This window comes from Melospiza georgiana, chromosome 1 (genome assembly GCF_028018845.1).
Source record: "Melospiza georgiana isolate bMelGeo1 chromosome 1, bMelGeo1.pri, whole genome shotgun sequence".
In the NCBI taxonomy this organism is placed as follows: Eukaryota; Metazoa; Chordata; class Aves; order Passeriformes; family Passerellidae; genus Melospiza; species Melospiza georgiana.
Window position 1 is genome coordinate 46,363,192 of NC_080430.1, and position 17,642 is coordinate 46,380,833.

Here is a 17,642-nt window from a genome sequence, read left to right on the forward strand (position 1 = left end):
CATGTTAACTTAACGCTTAAGTCATGTTTACTTAAGCGTGACTATCCAGCATAGAATGTCTATCTACACCAAGAAAATTCATACCATTTCCTACCATACAGACCAATTGCCCCAATAGTTATGGAATGAGAGTTTCCTCGCAGTTTTTCATGTGGGAGTAGGACTGTTGGTTTTTTTTTCTTCCTCGACGGGTGTACGTGATTTTTCACAAGGCTTCTTCAGGAGAATTTACAGGCTGCAGGGTGAAAAGGAGCAATATTATCCAGCGGGGAGACGAGGCAAACCCACCTTCCTTGCATCACGCGGGTGACTTTAACCAGCGTGCTGGTTAACCCCCTTCCCACCTCCGCAGCCTGACCCGAGCCCTTCCCGAGCCCGTTCGGAGCCGCACGCGACCCTTTCGGACGCACCGCGCGCGCCCCCGCCGCGGCGCGGGGGCGAGCAGCGCGCGCTGCCTGGGGTGGGCGTGGCTTGGGGCGCGGTCAGCGGGGACGGTCGGGGCGTGTTCGCTGTGGCCACGCCCCCTTCCCGCGCCCGCAGCCACGCCCCCGACGGGGACGGGCGCGGCGGGAGCGCGGCGGGACGGAGCGGCTGCCGCTGCCGGCGTTGCCTTGATCCCGGCGGGAAGGAGGCGAGGAGGAGGAGCAGGAACAAGGAGAGGAAGAAGAAGGAGAAGAAGAAGAAGAAAGCGGGGATCTTCCCGCTAAGCCGGGCAGGATGGACAAGTACGACGATCTAGGTCTGGAAGCCAGCAAGTTCATCGAGGACCTCAACATGTACGAGGCCTCCAAGGACGGTCTCTTTCGGGTGGACAAAGCTGCCGGCAACAACCCCGAGTTCGAGGAGACCAGGCGGGTGTTCGCCACCAAGATGGCCAAGATCCACCTCCAGCAGCAGCAGCAGCAGCAGGAGGAGATGCTGATGGCCGCGATGAACGGAGGGGCTGCCGCCTTCCACCCGCCCCGTCCCAGCCCGCCGGTGGCGCGGGGTTCGAAGCCGCCCCCCGCCGCCGAGGGGCCGCGGGCGAGGCCCTGCGAGGGAGCGGAGCGCGGCTTCGGGGAGAGCGGCGCACGTGCCGAGGCCCCGGGGAGCCAGGCCGGGCGCCGGGGCTGGGAAGCGGAGCCCGACAGGATCCCCCGAGCGGGGGCCTCACAGCCCGGCGTGGGGCGCGGGGAGCAGCAGGCCGGGAGCCCCGTCGAGCCCCAGCCGTGCCGCGGCGGGCAGGAGAACGGCGGCGAGGGCAGGCGAGGTGTCGGGGGCCGTGAGCCGATGCCAGCCGGACAGAGGTCCTCCTCCTTCACAAACGCCGGGACCCCCTCGGCACCCTCGGTGGGGCCAGCGGAGCCCCCGCCACAGCAGAGGTCCTCATCCTTCTCGGCACCCTCAGCGCAGCCCGCTCGTGGGTTTTCAGGCTCCACTGAGCCCTGCGGTCCCAAAGGCGGAGGAGATGGCAGCCAGCCGTGGTACCAGGATGTCTCGCTGTCCTTCCCGCCAGGCTCCGCACCTGCTGCTCCCAGTGTGGAATACCAGCACGCCGCTGCCTACCCCGGCCCAGGCGGTCACTTCGTGGCCCACGGTCAGAACCACAGGCCTGGCAGCGGCAGCGGGAATGCTGAGCCCGGCTCCTCACGCCTGGCTTCCCGAGGGATGGTGGCTCCCAATGCCCAGCAGATGCTTTTCCCGGAGGGCGTGAGCGGACCACGGTCAGACTCTGGGCACCTGGATGGCTCCAGCACAGCAAAGGTGAAGCTGCCCTGCCAGACCCTCCTTCCGCAGCCTGAGCAAGGGCCGTCGGCGGCTGAGCTGAAGCTGGAGGCGCTGACCCAGCGCCTGGAGCAGGAGATGGATGCTCGGCCAAAGGCCGATTACTTCGGTAAGAGGCAGTCCCCCGTCGGCACGAGGAGGGCTCACTGCAGAGTGTCGCGGCAGGGTTCAGACCTGCAGGATTGCATTGGCCTGTACATCTCCTTGGTTGTGCTCTGTCAGTTCCCCAGAGCAGAGGCTTTTTATTTAAATTTTATACAGGGATTAGAAGCTCTTCCTCCTGCGACACCTTTTTCTTTAATCCTACCTCTCTAATTTTAAAGCAAAGGTAGTTTAGCAGCTTTGCCGAGGGACAGTTCTGGGAAGAAGCTGAAACAGTGTATTTTGAAGTGCCCTTCATTGCCAGCAGTCAGGCACTTAACTTTTCTTGCCAATGCTCCTGGTTCTGTGTGTCTTACAAGGATTCCCGACCACGTGTGGGTGGGAAGGCAGCCATCCAGCCTGCATAGGCTGCCGCCATGGAGAAGAACACGGAGTTCAGGAAGAGAGAAGTAGCTTTGAGATGGGGAGGGCGGTGGTTTCCCAAAGTTGCCAGGATTTCCCTCTGCCCCCAGATGCTGATTCCCATCAGCAGTGAAATGATTGGTGCATCCTGAAGATGGAAGAACAGGCAGTAGGCGCGTTCTTCCCTAACTCTGGGGTCTGTGGCGAGTCCAGACCACCACCAGAGGTTATCACTGGCACTTGGCAGTGGAAAGGAACCACTTACATGCCAGGACTCCCGATGAGAATATTGAATGTCCTCCTGGATTAAATTGATTTGCTACCCCAGGATGGCGGGAGGTCAGGGTCAAATTGCGTGTTTCCGTTCCCTGCTGTGCCGCTTCACAATTTACCAGCAGATAAGATAGCTCAGCTTTTGGGAGAGTGAAACCCAGAGTGAGTTGCTGGGAAGGCTGGAAACTCCATGGTTAACTTAAGAAACGATGGGAGCAGGCCAGGTGTATGGATTTTCCTCATGGTTTTAGACCTGCAGTCGCAGAAGTGGAACAGGGACAGATTAAACTGTTCAGCCTGGTGCTGAGGAAGGGTTCTGTGCATCTTAGCCTGCACAGGGTCCTGTCTGCTGGGGTCGGTGGGCGGCTCCGTGGTGGTCTGAGCCACCCCAGAGCTTCACACCAAGCTTTGGGGGTGTAGCTGGGGGGACCACCGAGCGCTGAGCTGCACATTGCATAACTAAATGTGTTCCTTGGCAGCAGGCAGGGGGACTTGCCCGCAGAGGGCTGTGCCGGGCTTGTTTATCTTGGTATCCGAGACTGGATTAAGCCCTGTGGCAGGGCAGGGGCATTTTTTATCCTGTCGCAGAAAAGTGATGCGTTCAGCTGCTGTGCTCACAGTGTTTTGGCCTGGAAAGAAGCTTTGGCGCTTTCCGTCCCCTGCAGGAAGCGCGCGGTTTGAATGAGCGCAGGGAGCCTCGCTGGGGGGGCTGAATGCCGTGATAAGGAGCTGATAACGGGGATGGGGTCGGGACAGCAGGCTCCTGGCGAGTGGTGCTCGAAAATGGGAATGTTTTTCTGGAGGTGACATTCAGCTCCACTGGGGAGGTGTCAGGGGTCTCTCCAGCAGACCCTGCTGTGTCTGCTCCTCGCGGTGTGTGTAAACAGCTGGATCATACCTCATCCAAAATGCGCCTGGGGATGGCTCAGGAGGCAGAGGAACCCCGTTAATGGCCTGATTAATTTTACATTTTTGTCACAAAATAAGGATGCGAGGCAGGAGGAGGCTTCTGTCCCATGGGAGATTTATAGTGAAGCAGGAGTATTTTCGGCAGCATGGAGAGCCCGGCTGGTCAGGTGGCTGAGTGAGCCCCAGGGAGGGAGGAGACACCGAGGCTGCCTGATCCCCAGGGAGGTGTTCTGACATCCTCCTGCCACGAGGTTTTGCACCAGGATGTGATGTCTGAGAAATTTGGGAAGGAGGAGAGTGAGAAGAAAAAAAAAAAAAGAAATTATGCAGTCTTGGCAGAGGGAAAAGTAAAGTTCTGTGGAGCCTCAGTTCAGCAGACAAAGGTTCCGTGGATTTGCCCTGCTGAAGACCAAGGAACAGGAAGGAACAAGTATCGAGGTATTTTAATTCTGGGCCTCCTCCTCCCCCTCTCTTTCTCACTTTTATTTTCATTTTTTGCAGTTACCTTACTTCCTTTGAAGGAACAAAGGACACAGCTGGCCTTCTCAGCCATTTTTTGCTATGCCCTACTCTCAAGCTACCAAACTTTAGTATGTAAAATAAACACTTTTATGCAATAGTGATAAAAAGGATCAATAGTTTGTTTTGTTGCAGACTTATTCCCCAGTGAAGGGAAGTCTGTTGCAGCACTTTTGAAGTTCATCAGAGCCAGGAAATGAAACCAAGACTAAAGTACAAATGACCCAAGTATTTTATAGAAAATATTTTCAGTTCTCCTAATTTTGTGTGCTACTTTTGTAACAAGGGAATGTTTTTGAAGATGGGTCTGTCTGTCAGATTAACATACTGTCCTTCAGTCTTTCTCAGTCAGGACCAGATGTTTATAGAGAACAATTAAATCTGATCACAGTAAAGGAGCTGCTTTCTCCTTCACTGTGTGAAAATGTGTGCTTGTGAGTGAAAGCCTAGAAAAGGATAAGCCAGGGACTAGGTAAAATGCAGGTAGGATGCTGTGCTGAGGAGCAGCAGTCTGGTTATCTGTCAGCACCAGCTTGCTGTGCAGAATGCTTTTGTCTGCTCAGAGTAGGTATAATGAGTGAAAGGAAAGGAATACACAAAACCAAGAATTCGCTCTGGTTTTTTTTCCTTTTGTTTTTTTGGAAGTAGTGACCTGTGTGTGAGCTGCATGGGCTGTGCATGTCTCTGGAGGAATTTCAGTTCTCCAAGAGGGCTTTTGAAGTGCTGATTTGATTTATGTGGGCTGTCAAGGAGGACATAGGGAGTCTCAGGTATCACCCAGGTCTTTTGCTTGGGGAAGGAAAAGCTGAAGTTGCTCAGAGAGCAACTCGTTGCTTTCTAGAGAAACTGGTTCCCGTGAGAGAGACTGGTTCCCATGCAGCAGAGAAGGGCCCCCATGTCCCTGGGAGGTGTCACTGGAAGCCAGCTTAGGATGTGTTTAGGTTCTGGTGTATTATTTCCAGAGAACATTCAGGAGTGAGGTGCCCAAATCCCACTGATTTCCCATGGAGTTGCTTTGGGTGCATCAGCCTTCATCTCCTCTTGGTGACAGTAGATTAAATAGGAGCAATCAGGGGAGCTGCAAATCCTTTGCTAGCACCACCCAAATGTTTAGGGTTAGGTGAAGTGACACCATCCCAAAGACTGAAGGTGCCTGATGAGTTTTCAGGTGAGACAGATGCACAACCACACCAAGCATCTGCCTGCACTGCCTGGGAGTGACTTGTGCTGGGGTCTGCAGGGAGCTTTGACTGTTTGTCTTAGCATGCAGTGCCTTGGTCTGCAGGCACAGATGGATGCTTCCAGAGGTGTAACGTGTAGCATCACGTTTTTAACAGTGCTTTTTTCATACAGCTAGATGGAAATCTCCACCTGATGAGGATTATCTACTCCCTTACCAAGAGCTTTTTATAAAACCATTTTTATGAATGGTTTTTGTGTTACAAATATTTGTTAGCTGTTGTATTCTGGCTTCCTTGTTATTTACAGCGGAGCTGATAAGCTGTGGGTGATTTAGGAGGGCCCTGGGCATCTTGTTTTGCAGTGAAAAGCTGGGACGCTTCCCAGCAGTCAGGCAGAGAATATCTCCTAGCACAGTCTGTAGATTTTTTTCCCTTGGCATAAGCAGAGCAGTAGCTGAGTTGCTGAGCCCTGTGGAGAGCTGGGAGCCCAGCACGTCTGAATGGGTGTGAGCAGCTCAAAGGCCAGCAGTGCTCTTTGGAAGTGTGGTGCACAGTGAAGTTGGTGTTTCACCACTGCTGGAACCACAATCTTTTAACTTTGGGGCTGTACACACCCAGGGATTTTACTGAACCCTGCTGATGGTGGGGCACCAGGACACTTTGTGTGCAGCAAAGGTAATCGCAGGGCTGACAAGTGGAGAATTTCTGACTAAAATTAAAGTTCCTCTGAGTCCGTTTTGTCTGTGGGTGATGATGACAATGCCATTTCCACCGAGAATGAGCAGAGGCATCCTTTACTACCTTCTCCTGGGAGAATACCAAAGCTGAAAGGAGACACCTGCCTGCAGCAGAGAGGAGGGGGAGGAAGGGAGAGACAGGTCCTGGTGGAAGAAGGAAAGCCAGAAGGATCACAACACTTGGAGTAGTGGGTGTGTACAGATTGCAAAGCTTATCTCACTGCAAGAAACCAAGCAAATAAGTATTGGCTTGGAATATGGCTCTTCAAGATTACAGCAGTATGTGCTTCTCCTCCCTTCCTCTCGGGAGCTCAGCTGGGTTTGCAAGCTAAGGGAAAATCTACCAAAAGGAAAGAAAAAGCAAAGAGTTGAGGCAGAGGAGCAATCAGTGTTTCAGCCAGAATACAGTAAGAGTGGGAATGAAAGAAATAAGGAGCCTCATTCATGTGGCATGGGAGTTATCATAATCTCTGATGGCACTATAAGGTACTTAAAATGTCACTGACGTGAGTCTGATGGCATTTTCATCCTTCACTGGCAGTGTGTACATGAAGGTCTGCAGCAAGGTTGGGGGTCAAGAATGGCATGAAAAAGGGAACAGAAAACTTGTGTTTACCAACTCTGTGGTTCTCTGGGCAGGGAGTACCTGTCCATCTTTGTGCAGACAACCCAGTCACCCTGTGATGAATAGAACCAATCTGCCAGGTTTTCCAGGGACTCGATCTCACCAGGCCTCCAAATCTCCTTGAAATCACCTCTCAGCAAGAATTGCTGCTCAGTAGTGGATGAGCAGCATAGCAAGGCATGCAATGTGTGTAATTTAGAGTTTGATGCAGGAATTACTTGGTTAAAGGAGAGCCATAGGAAGGTGGGTGGGTTCAAGTTCCAGAGAAATTCTAAAGTAAAACCAGGAGAACTGAGCATCACACTGTGTACAACAGGGTGAATGCTTTTCTCAGCAGACAGTCTTTGAAACACGTGTGTGCAAGTGGAGAGCTTGCTTCTCCTGGGATAAATAGGTGAGTTGGAGACACAGCAGCTGCACCTGCACAGGGTCCTCCCTGTCAGAGTGAGTGTCAAGCAGAATTCTGATGGGGAAGACCCTTGTGAAGGTACAACTTCTGCCAAGAGGCATCAAGATCTACTGTGTGCATGTGTGGACAGATGGGAATGATGTTGCCAGAGGGAGGAGTGGTTTTTCTAAGTCCAGCTGGGGGTTCTTCCGCAGCCATAAATCCAGCCTCCTGTAAATAAGGGGCAAAAATCAGTTACATCTGATGGAGAAGAGTCAATCCGATTGTGGAAATGTGGCTTGCACAGAGTATGTGGAAGGAGTAGGGCAGACTTGCTGTTTCTGGGTTAGCCAGATAAGCAGACTCACACCACTGGAATCATCCTGCCCCTGCATTCCTCTTACCTGGGACCAAATTGGCATGGCAAAGAAATCTCACCACTGAAGCACTGTCACATTTGGCTGCTCAAAATGAAGTGACAATATTAGTACGCCCAGCCAGGAGCACTTGTAGGAAAGTTGGCTGTGCGGTGTGTTCCTGAGAAGGGAGGTGAGGGTAGAGGTGAAGGCTGCTGAAAAGAAGAGGGATGCTGTTGGAAGAACTGTGGTCTTGGTCTGTAGATTGGTGTTGTCTGAAATGTGGAAATAAGACTTAGTCCCAGAAAACGCTGCTGTTCAGCAAGCCTTGTGTTGAATTTTTAGTGAGTGGGATACAGTAAGTAACTGAACTCCTTCTGGTGAGTGTGAAATAGCAACACTTGGAGGAAAAAATGTCTCCAGGGGCTTTGAGTCAGGTGGTAAATGGAAATGCTCTTGTTGAATTTTGAGGGTGGGACTGACATTTGAGCACGGGTTCGCTTCCATTTCTCACAGCCCTTGAGGTCTGCGTCCAGCCTCTTGGATCATGTGAGCCGAGGCCGTTCCTGGTGAGAGCCCTCCTGGTCTGCAGTGCTGAGATGGAGTGTGGCAAGTGCTGGGAAGTGGCTTCCAGGGCATGTTTTTGGTCCCAGCTCTGCTCCAAAGGTCCCTTTGTTCAGACTCTCAGCTGCAGCGCGGGCAGTTGCTTGCTGCGTGATGCGAAAGGGAACAGAGATTTCTTTGTTGTCCAGGGACGGCTGCCCTGCCGGCAGAAATTGAACTGAAATCAGCAATTTCCATCCCTTTTCCTTCCCAAATCTGGCTGCCATTCTGCCTGTCCGCTCAGGCATGAATTTAGTGGTGCTGTGCATGTGTGGTTTGTCGTCCTGGTGGTAAAAGGGAAACTTGTCATTTCTTCTTAATAACCTTGTCTAAGGTTAAAAATCATAATTTCAGAGGGGATGTCTGCTGGGATTGGTACTTGGATAAACACTTGTTGGGAGCTGCAAAGTTACTGAGCGCAGGAATCAGTGATCTTGCTGAACTGTGGCTACTTAGGATCCCTCTGCTTCACGCTGAGGACAGAAGTTTTTGCTAAAAGCCACTCCATGCCAAGAAAATGACCCAGAACTGCTGACTAGTGTCAGTGGCATGTGGGGCTGGAGCGATGCTGCTGACACTTTAACAGCAGCAGCAAGCACAGTCAGCAGTGTTTCGGGAAATAGCCATGGAGCTGGCGTGGGGCAGGGCGGGGAGCCCCCTCTGCAGCAGGATGCGCTTGGAGCTGGCCCCGGCTGCGCTGGCTTTGCACACGGGCTGCTGAGCAGATTTTTCCTTGCTTTTTAGTTGCTTAGCCTAAGCCAAAGGATCAGGATCATTGTAACAGCAGGGAGTGAATGGGGAAAAAAAAATTGAAAGGAAAAATCAATAAAAATAACTTTTTTTCCCCTCCTATTTCAGGCCAGGTGTGCTGAGTGTCAGAGATGAAGGCTCAAGTATGTTGGTTAAAATACTTCAGAATATTATATCTGGAAAGAGCAAAGACTTATTTAGAGAGTAGTTTCACTTGCTAGTGAGATTTAATAGGCTTTCAAGTAAGATTTAGCAGATACATGTAAGAACATAAACTAGATTCAGATGTGCCATAATGCCATTTTTCAATTGTCAACCTTGGCACAGGATATGTATGAATATTTATAGCGTGTCTGGTTATGACATAGTTGAGTAATTTAGCACATTACAGTTTTTACAAAAAGCATTGTCAATGTGTTTTAAAAGCCCTTTCACTCCGCGACTTTATTTTCCATTTTTTAGGGGCCTAAATATCGAAAGAAGTGGGTGAAAGGGTTAATCAGGGGGTGAAATGGAGCATGGACTGAAAGGAAGGTGGAAGAGTGGTTGGGAAGGTTGAGGGGTGGGAGGTGGAGGTACAGATGTGAGAGCCTTGACAGCTCCTGCAGGATCTGTCCTGTTGGGAAGCCAGAGGGGCAGTGATGGGATAGACAGGAGAGGGCAGAGGCAATTTCTGCCCTCCATGGGGTTTGCCTTAGACTACTTAATGCTGGCTTATGCCTGCCAGCATCTTTACTGGGCATTGTGCCTGCTCTCAGCTGCTGTGCCTTCTGCCTCCTGCTTCTTCTTGCTGCTCATCCACAGTCAGTGTCACCCGGCTGCCTTGTGGAGAGGAGGAAATCGGAGCATGCTGGTGAGATTTTCTGGAGCAGCCACTCATTGGCACGGAGAAGGGGAAAATGCAGCACTTGCAGTGCAATAAATACGTTGGCTCTGTGGAAAGCCTGGTGGGTGTCGTGGAAAATTGGCAGGTTTTCTGCTCGCTAAACTCTCTGCTCGCCATTGCTGTACTCAAGAGGGAATTTTGAGTCGTTAGCTCTCGTGTGGGATCATTGCACAGAAATTCAGGCTGCCCCTGAGTGTGTGCATTCCTGGGAGAGCACATCCATTTGAAAAGCCAATTTTTTCTTATCTTTGCTTTGACTTTCTTTTTTATCCTTTTTCTAATGCCTGTACAATTTATAAATGAGATAAACCTGCTCAGTTCAAAAAGACCCGGAAAGTTTTGTACATTCGATGCCAGCCTGAGTGCTGGGGTGAGCCCACAGCCAAGTGAGCATTTCATTGGTGTAGGATTTGGACAAAACAAAGTAACTAATTATTCTTTGCAGCCCTCTCTGCAGGTTTATGTCGGTGTGGACTCTGCCTCTGGGTGCAGTGGGGCTTGGCACAGCACTAGGATGGCTTTCAGCGTGCTGGTTGGATGCACAGAGAGCCAGGGCTGCTCTGCAAAAACCTGGGGAAACCAAGTGCCTGCTTTTCAGCAGCCATGTGTGTGCTACTGCAAAGGACTCCTGAGTGGTTTTATCCCTGTGGTGTGGAAACTGACCGCCAGAGCTATTGGCTGCAGGAAGAAATTGTTACTCACCCTGGCAGTGCAAGCCTGCTGCTGCCAGAACTGAGTTACTTTTCAGCGCTGTTGTAAGCACTATGGACTTCTTCCTAACTTTCTCCAGACTTTTTCAATTACTCTGCAGCTTGCAGTGCCCCGGAAGAGGTGAAACTTTTTTATCATCCTTAGCATAACTAAGGATCTCCAGCAGGATGATGCTGTTCCTCCTCCTGGGCCCGTAGGAGTGAGGTGTGACTCACAGTCCCTTGACCAGGGATTTTAAGAGCCAGGATTAATTGATCTGGGTAGTGATGCAAGGTGAAGTCACATCAGAGTCACTACAGACCAGAGACAGGAACACATAATCTGTTTTTCCTTCACACTGCCCCTTACTCATTTATTTGCTTAATCAGAAATTCAAATTTCTCAGTTAGAGGTAGCTGAAGGGTAGTGCTGCTTTAAAAACAGCCTGTCACAATCGCAGGGCAATGCCTGAAGTGAGTGAAATGGCTTGGTGTCCCATTTCCTTGTTAAGAGAGGTAGATGTCAGCTAGTCTGGCTCTGTTTTTTTGGGGAGCCATTAGGGCCTTCAGCAGGCACAACTAGGGTCTGAAATGGATGATTTAAAGGAGGTAAGTAAAGAGCTGTGCTTTCCTCACATCAGTTGTGACCAACAAGCTTATCTTATACAATAATTGCCAGAAACTATTGTCTATGAGGAGCTCTGAGCACCCCTTACTGATACTCACTGCTTTTATGAGGGTCCTTAAAGGTCCTTAAGCAGTTTTAGATGTATATAAAAGTTGTCAGGAAGGATGGGAGAAGGAAGGAGATGTCACTGTACCTGGACAGGATTGTTCTTGTGCAGTTCATTTTTTTGCAAAAGTGTTTCACTGTGGAGGTTTGATGGCTGTCATGACCACTGTTAACAGCACCTCTAAGAGCAGGCGACGGTGATGTCACCTACGTGTTGTGGCTTCAGTGAACCACATGGTCCTAAGCTGTTCAGCCACCATGAGGAGCTAAATGTGCTGTCACCCAACCAGTGTCCCCAGGCACCCTGTTGGGTCCCACTTGTGACCTCTCTTCTCTCTCCCAGGTACCTGTGTGAAGTGCAGCAAGGGCGTGTATGGAGCAAACCAAGCTTGCCAAGCCATGGGCAACCTCTACCATGACAGCTGCTTCACCTGTGGAGCCTGCAGTGAGTATCCCTGGCCTGGTCTGATCCCTCAGTATCCCTGGGGCCAGCCCCTGCAGCAAACTCTTCAGGCTTAACATTTTTCTGGTGTAAAGGGGGGAGAAAAGAAAGCAGTTATTAAACTACCTCCCAGCTGGAGTCTGCTGCAGCTCTGTGACTTGGTGGTGGTGGTGTTGCTGTTTGTTTTTGAATGGATTGTTGCAAGGCATGTAGAAATGATATTTTGGATTGTGCCAGGCTTCTGCCTTCTGGTATGGGGGATGGTTGTTTTCATTCCTCTGCCTCTCTGTTATAGCCACATTTTCTTACAAGAGTATTTTTTCAAAGTGGCAGTGAAAATGCCTTAGCTGGCAGTTTTTTGTCTCAGCAGGCTTTACTTTTCAGATGGAGCTGCTGCAGGGTAAATCCAGTGGCAGCGTTTTTGCTGTGTGCATTATCTTTTACTTGCTAAAATCATTTTGTACCTGTGAAATACCTCCAGTTAAAGCATGTAAGTGCATGAATGTCCCAGGTTACACATCTTGCTTGCTCTTTCTCCAGGGAGATGCAGCCATGCCCTGAGATAAGGGGCATGTCTCTGCCAGCTTGGTTTATGGTTTTTGCAGGGAGGGAACTGGTTACTGTGCAAAGGTATCAGGCTGGGAGCATTGATGATGAGCCCTATGAAATCTACCCAAGAAGCAGAGTTAATGGTTCAGCTGGCCCTGCTGAGTTCTCTGTGGGTCACTTTGTCAGACCCACATCTGGTGGTTGCTGGGCTGTATAGCAATGTATGGATCCTCCTAAGAAGCTTGTCCAGGAGGTCTGTGATGGAGCTGGAATGAAGAACTGGCCACTTGTTTTTAAACAAGTGTTTGTAAGACAGTGGTTTTTCTGTTTTGTTGTGTTTAACTCCAGTGGTAGTGGTGTATTTTTAGAAGTGTAGCTGTATATGTGGTGGCAGAAAAAATAATAATTTTCTGCTGCTTTTGTATATATGAGTTTGGTTTTCCCAGATGAGACTGAGGGTTTTTCCTCCTGAGTTGTATTTAGTTATAAACTCATCAGGACTGCATGTGTTTTATTTGGAGCTGTAAAGTTGGAATAAATATAGAAAGATGTGTATGCTTTTTAATAATAGCTGAGCCCTGAACTATGCTCATTTCCCAGCTGTCCTACACCAGCTGTCCTGCCTCACCTATGTTTTTAGTAGAGTATTTCACCATCATCTGACTGAAAATAGGAAAACTGAAAAGAGAAAGTGGTTTTTGCATGTAGTGGCAGTTTCCTAGAGGCTCAGAAGTCAGCTGCTCACTCTTCTGTCCTTTCTTAGACATTAATTTGAGATTAATTTGTGTTCTCCCATGGAGAGGTTTCCTGGCTGCAGCCAAGGCTTTGCTTCAGTTACCTCGCACCCTCTAGGGTGAGGCAGTCTCTGAACTGCCCTTGCACCCAAAGCTCCTGTTAAAAATAATCCAGCAGCAGGTTTGAGCTGTCTTAAATTTCTAAAATTACTACCATACAACTGGTGCTTTAGAAAGAAACACTTTTGATCCTCCTTTTAAAATGAATTTTACAATCTTTATTTGGAGATGAGTGCTGGAAAAGTAGTTGTGGTTGCAGAGGTATCCGTGGTTACGTCTGTTTGTTTGTCTGTGTTTGGTTAAAAATTAACTTAATCCCATTTCTAATGAGGTGGGTTGGTGAGGGTTGAAAGAATAGCTATTTGCTGCTTATTTTAAAAGCCAACCCTTTCCAAACATTTCCAGTGCAAGATGTAAAGGTGGGCATGTCAGGTGAGACTTAGAAAGATGGAAAGGAGCCAAGTTTAGCAAAGTGAAGCCCATTTTCTCTCTTACCCAGGCTGTAACTGAGAAATGTGCTCAGTAGATGTGCTGGGGCAAAGGGTTTCAAACTGAAAGTAAAATTAGAAAACAAGTCTGGTGAAAATTATGGGGAGGTGGGGAAAGAAAGGGGTGTGGGAGCAATAATGATATTTCCCTCAGTAGAAAAGACTGTATTTCAAAACAAGATAGAAAAAGGGAATGCAAGTCATGGGCATATAAGTGAGAGCCTAATTCAGCTTGTTATATTTAGGAGAGTAGTCATGAAAGATGAAGTCCTTCCCATTGTGGCAGTGGCCATACTAAAATGGAAACTGGAGGCAGTGGCAGCTGGCAGGATGGCATGGGTGGATGGAGGGGAAGGTGTGTGGTGGCATAGCATTCCCAGCAGTCCAGAAAGAGTGGTGCCAGAGGAAGGCCCCCACAGTTGTGGGTGTTTTCCCTCATGTGCACAGACCTCTACAAGCAGCAAGGTTTGCGAGAAACCCTTCAGTGCAGGGGGTGGTTTCCTGCACTGCCCCTGCTCACTCGCTCCGAGCCTTTGTGGCCTTACCTGCTCTGGGCTGACTTTCTGCTTCGTCAAACCTCTGCACTGTGGCTGCCTGGGGAGGTACAGGACATCCTGCCCTGCACTCAGGGAGGAAACCCACTCGAGAGGAATCCCACCTTTTGTAGCCCTAAGTAATCTCCCAGCCCCACAGACCATCAGTTGCTGTGGGGACAAAGGGCACACTCTGTCGTTCATTCAGAGAGGACACATGCCCCTCTGCAGCCTTTCTGTCGCCTGTGTCGCTGCAGGAAGTGTGATGAGGCCATTTCTGTCTGCCAGAAAAATAAATACTTATTTGGTGTTGTCTTTCTAGTTGCAAAGCACATCTTGAGCAGCCTGTGTGGAAACTCTGGTTTCTAGTTGAAAAGTAAGTAGTGCTTTTAAGGTCAAGTGGAGTTCATCTTGGACACCATCCAGTACAAACTTGACTTTGAGAAGTCAAGGTTGCCCCTCATTTCAGTCCTAAAATTTCTTCTCTGGTGGAATACTGAATATCCCCCACTCCAATAAATAAAATATACAAAATTACCTATTAAGGTAAAGCATATTGTCCTCCAGATATTTATAACCACTGTCCTGCCGTTCTCATTTGAGCAGGGATTTCTAATTTTACTCCTAGCTGTATTTGTGTCCAAATGTGCATTGGTTTTCCCCAGACAGAAAATCAAGAGGGTCTAAGAAGCAAGGGGTTAGGTGGGGGGTGATACCTCATATAGTGCCAAATTTCCTTCACCCTCAGCTTCCCAATGCACATATGTTCAGAGATAAATGATAGAGCAGTTTGTTGAACAGGGCTATGCACACACTACAGGGTTCAGTTGGCAGGAAAAAAATGTAATGTCTTATCTGAGCCAGTGGCATGTAATGCAGAAAATTTGGCTTAGAGGTCAAAACAACAGATTTAGAATTATTACTTTGGCATAAATGTCTCATTTATCTTCTTGTTTGTTACAGGGCAGAGGCACAAACAAGGCAGTCTGTTGCAGAGAGGGAGAGGGAAAAAGCTTCAGGTTCTTTCTGCAGGATTAGTAAAAAATGAAATTGGCTTTACAGGAGGGCTATGAAAGTAGGTTAAAAAAAAAAGGCCTCCAAGCACCTTGAGCTGTTTCCTGCAGTCTCAAGGTGTCTGTTTCCGCCTTGGGGTTTGGGGTTTTTTTTACAGCTTGTTGGACCCAAGGTTGCAGCTATCAAATGGTTTGTTACACATTAACCATTTAAATTAAACCTGTAATTTATACCTCCTCAGAGGTATAAAAAAGTATGTGTCTCCAGATGTTGATATTTACAATTTAGGCAGTAAAGAGACCTTACAAATTATGTACTTTTAGCTAGACTGTATCACTCTAACCTTCTGTGTTAAGTTTTAGTGTTTTCTCTTGGATTCAGCCAGGCTTGTATCCAAATGCCACAGGTTGCCTGGAAAACAGACCTTTTTGCTCTGCTGGAAGTGTAGTTTAGAGCAGAAGAGTCTTGCACTTGAACCACTTGCTCCTCAAAAGGAAATCTGAAAGCTAAAAACGTGCAAGGGAAATGTTGGAGATGGCTGGGAAGGAAATCAGTAAATGAGGAAGGAAGTCAGAAAGAAAGAACTGATTGCAAGGTGATTTGAAGGAGTGTTTGATGTTGAACTACAACATGAGGACCAAAGTGAGGACCACATTTTGACTCCTTACTGCAAAGAGTTGGAAGCCTTGCATAGATTACAGAAAATGGTTGCTTAGATTGCAGGAGAAAAGGTTGGAAGCCTTTACTAGATTACAGAATTCAGTCTTTGACATGTCAACATCACTTCATTACTTTATTTTTATTTTCTGTTTTTGCAAGCTCAGATTAATGTTGATATCAGTGCAGGGGTTAGGCTGCTGTTCCAGTGACACACTTTGGAATCACACAGGCTGGCTGCCTCTTGCCACCCTCTGGGTATATCTATTTTACATTCGATATTTCACAACGTAGTTGTGTTTAGAGGTGTCAAGGGTCGTTTACTACATTAGGTAGCTAAGCTATCAAAGTAGTGTTTTCTGCAAGCATAACCCTCTGCTTGGCCTAATTAGTCTTGCTGCAGTGATTATGAAGCATGGCTACTTAAAGCAATGCAGCTCTTGGTGTCTTTGGGCTAATTATGTGGAGTAAAGATGTCCTGTATTGGTATGTAACTCCTAGAAAAAGAAGGCCATGCTTTTTATTGGCACAGTTAAATAACTTTAAAAGCAGAAAGTCACCGTTTTCTGCCCATGTGACTTAATTCCAGACAGCAGGATAGTAAGCCTTGCCAAGTGGATTTCTCCACGGCCACATTTATGTGTATGGTTATCTTCAGATGCAGAAACTGCCATCTCTTCTGATAGAGGCAGAACTTAGTGCCTATAATTGGATAAAAACCCGCCACACCAATCAACTCGCTTGAGAAATGTGCACATCTTCAGAGTGGAGAGTGCAAAGCATTGTCAGTAATCCACCCTCAGCATCCCTTCAGTAAGATTATCATGCCAGAGTCTGCATGCATTGTTTATGCATGATAAACAATATAATTTTTAGCAAAAATCATGTCAGAAAAGATTCAGGTGTGTTTGGATTTACAGTTTAGGGGACAGGCAATTCATCAGTACATTTTTCTGCTTCAGTCTAAATGGCTGTTATGTTCTTGCTGACTTTTTGTCTTCAGTCTCAGCTCACCGGTGAAAAATCCTATTGTTTGTCACAAGACGTGCTTGCTATAGATGAGAAAAGCCAGGACAGCTTTTACAGTAAGGTGACAGTACTTGTTCCTGTCCTGGCCAGATTTCAGGGCAGTAGTGATACGAGGCCTGGGCTGGAGGGGCTTTGGCATGGATCAGGTGTCCTCAGTAGATATCCTTGAGGGAAAGGTGCAGATGTTCAGCTCTACAAGGGGATGGATGCAGTCAGGGATTTACCAGTGTAATAGTGGTTTCAGTCAATTGCATGTGTTTTAGTGCTGGCTGAAAGTCTGAAATCATCAGGACAATGTGAGGAAGAAAAAAAGGTTGAAATCTTTTGTGGAATAAATTGCTAGTCCTTCTAGTCTTTCTGTTTTATAATGTTGTCTTCAAAGTACTGTTTTCTGTAAAGAACAGGCATAGGATCAATTTGTGCTGCAAAGATTTTAGTGGGTTTCTTACAACATTTTAATGATACTGTGACTAATTTTCTGAGTAGTGTCTCAGTAAGTAATGAGGCCCTTTCCATAACCAGAGAAATTTGAAAATTACTTTCTCATGTCATTTCAACATGCAGTTAATTCATCGAGGTCACAGAGATTGCCTCCCCCTCCTTCCTCTCTGAGGCTCTGTGTTTCAATGAGTCACTGGGTGACAGGGTGGGAGGCCAGCTCTTGACAGCCACCTGGTTTTGGTGCATTTTGGGGAGCTGGGCAGCCATCTCCAGAGTGATGCAGAGTGGCTGAGCACTGGGATGAAAACCAGCTCCTGAACAGGGACTGTCTGGAGCTGGTTTGTCCCAGGGTGACGGTATTTTACCTCTTAATTTTGACACTTCTAGGGGTTTTCCCTGAAATGAAGAACTCATGAATATCTTCTTGCAGTGGTTTGCCTGATGGCAAAGGAGAGGTGTTGCTCAGTTGTGTGGGGTGCTGTGGTTTTGCAGTGTTTCTGGCTGGGGATCCATTTCCACCCTCACCTGTGTTTGTGTTGCCATTGGAGGCAGCTGACCTTTCTTGCATGTGCATGCTTTTGGCTTTCAGGCATCAGATCATTTCCTGAGAGTTTTGAGGAATAAAGCAACACTTTTTAACAGCAAAAAACTGCCACCAAGTCTTTTGCTTGAGTTTGTTTGCTTTTTTTCCTGCCTCAAATGTATGGTGAGAGCACAGAGCATACAACTGGTGTAGTTGAGAGAGACTGAACATCATAAAGGGTAATGGAGTTACTGT

General features: G+C 48.2%; 1 protein-coding gene across 1 annotated transcript in view; it reads left to right on the forward strand.

The window, feature by feature from the left end:
• The first annotated feature begins 605 nt into the window (after positions 1 to 605).
• Positions 606 to 17,642, forward strand: part of LIMD1 (LIM domain containing 1) — a 32,447-nt gene continuing 15,410 nt past the window's right edge. Inside the window, exons 1-2 of the mRNA XM_058040632.1 lie at positions 606 to 1,873; positions 11,261 to 11,362. Coding sequence (XP_057896615.1) covers positions 718 to 1,873; positions 11,261 to 11,362 — 1,258 coding nt within the window. The 5' untranslated portion in view covers positions 606 to 717. The remainder of the gene's footprint in view (positions 1,874 to 11,260; positions 11,363 to 17,642) is intronic.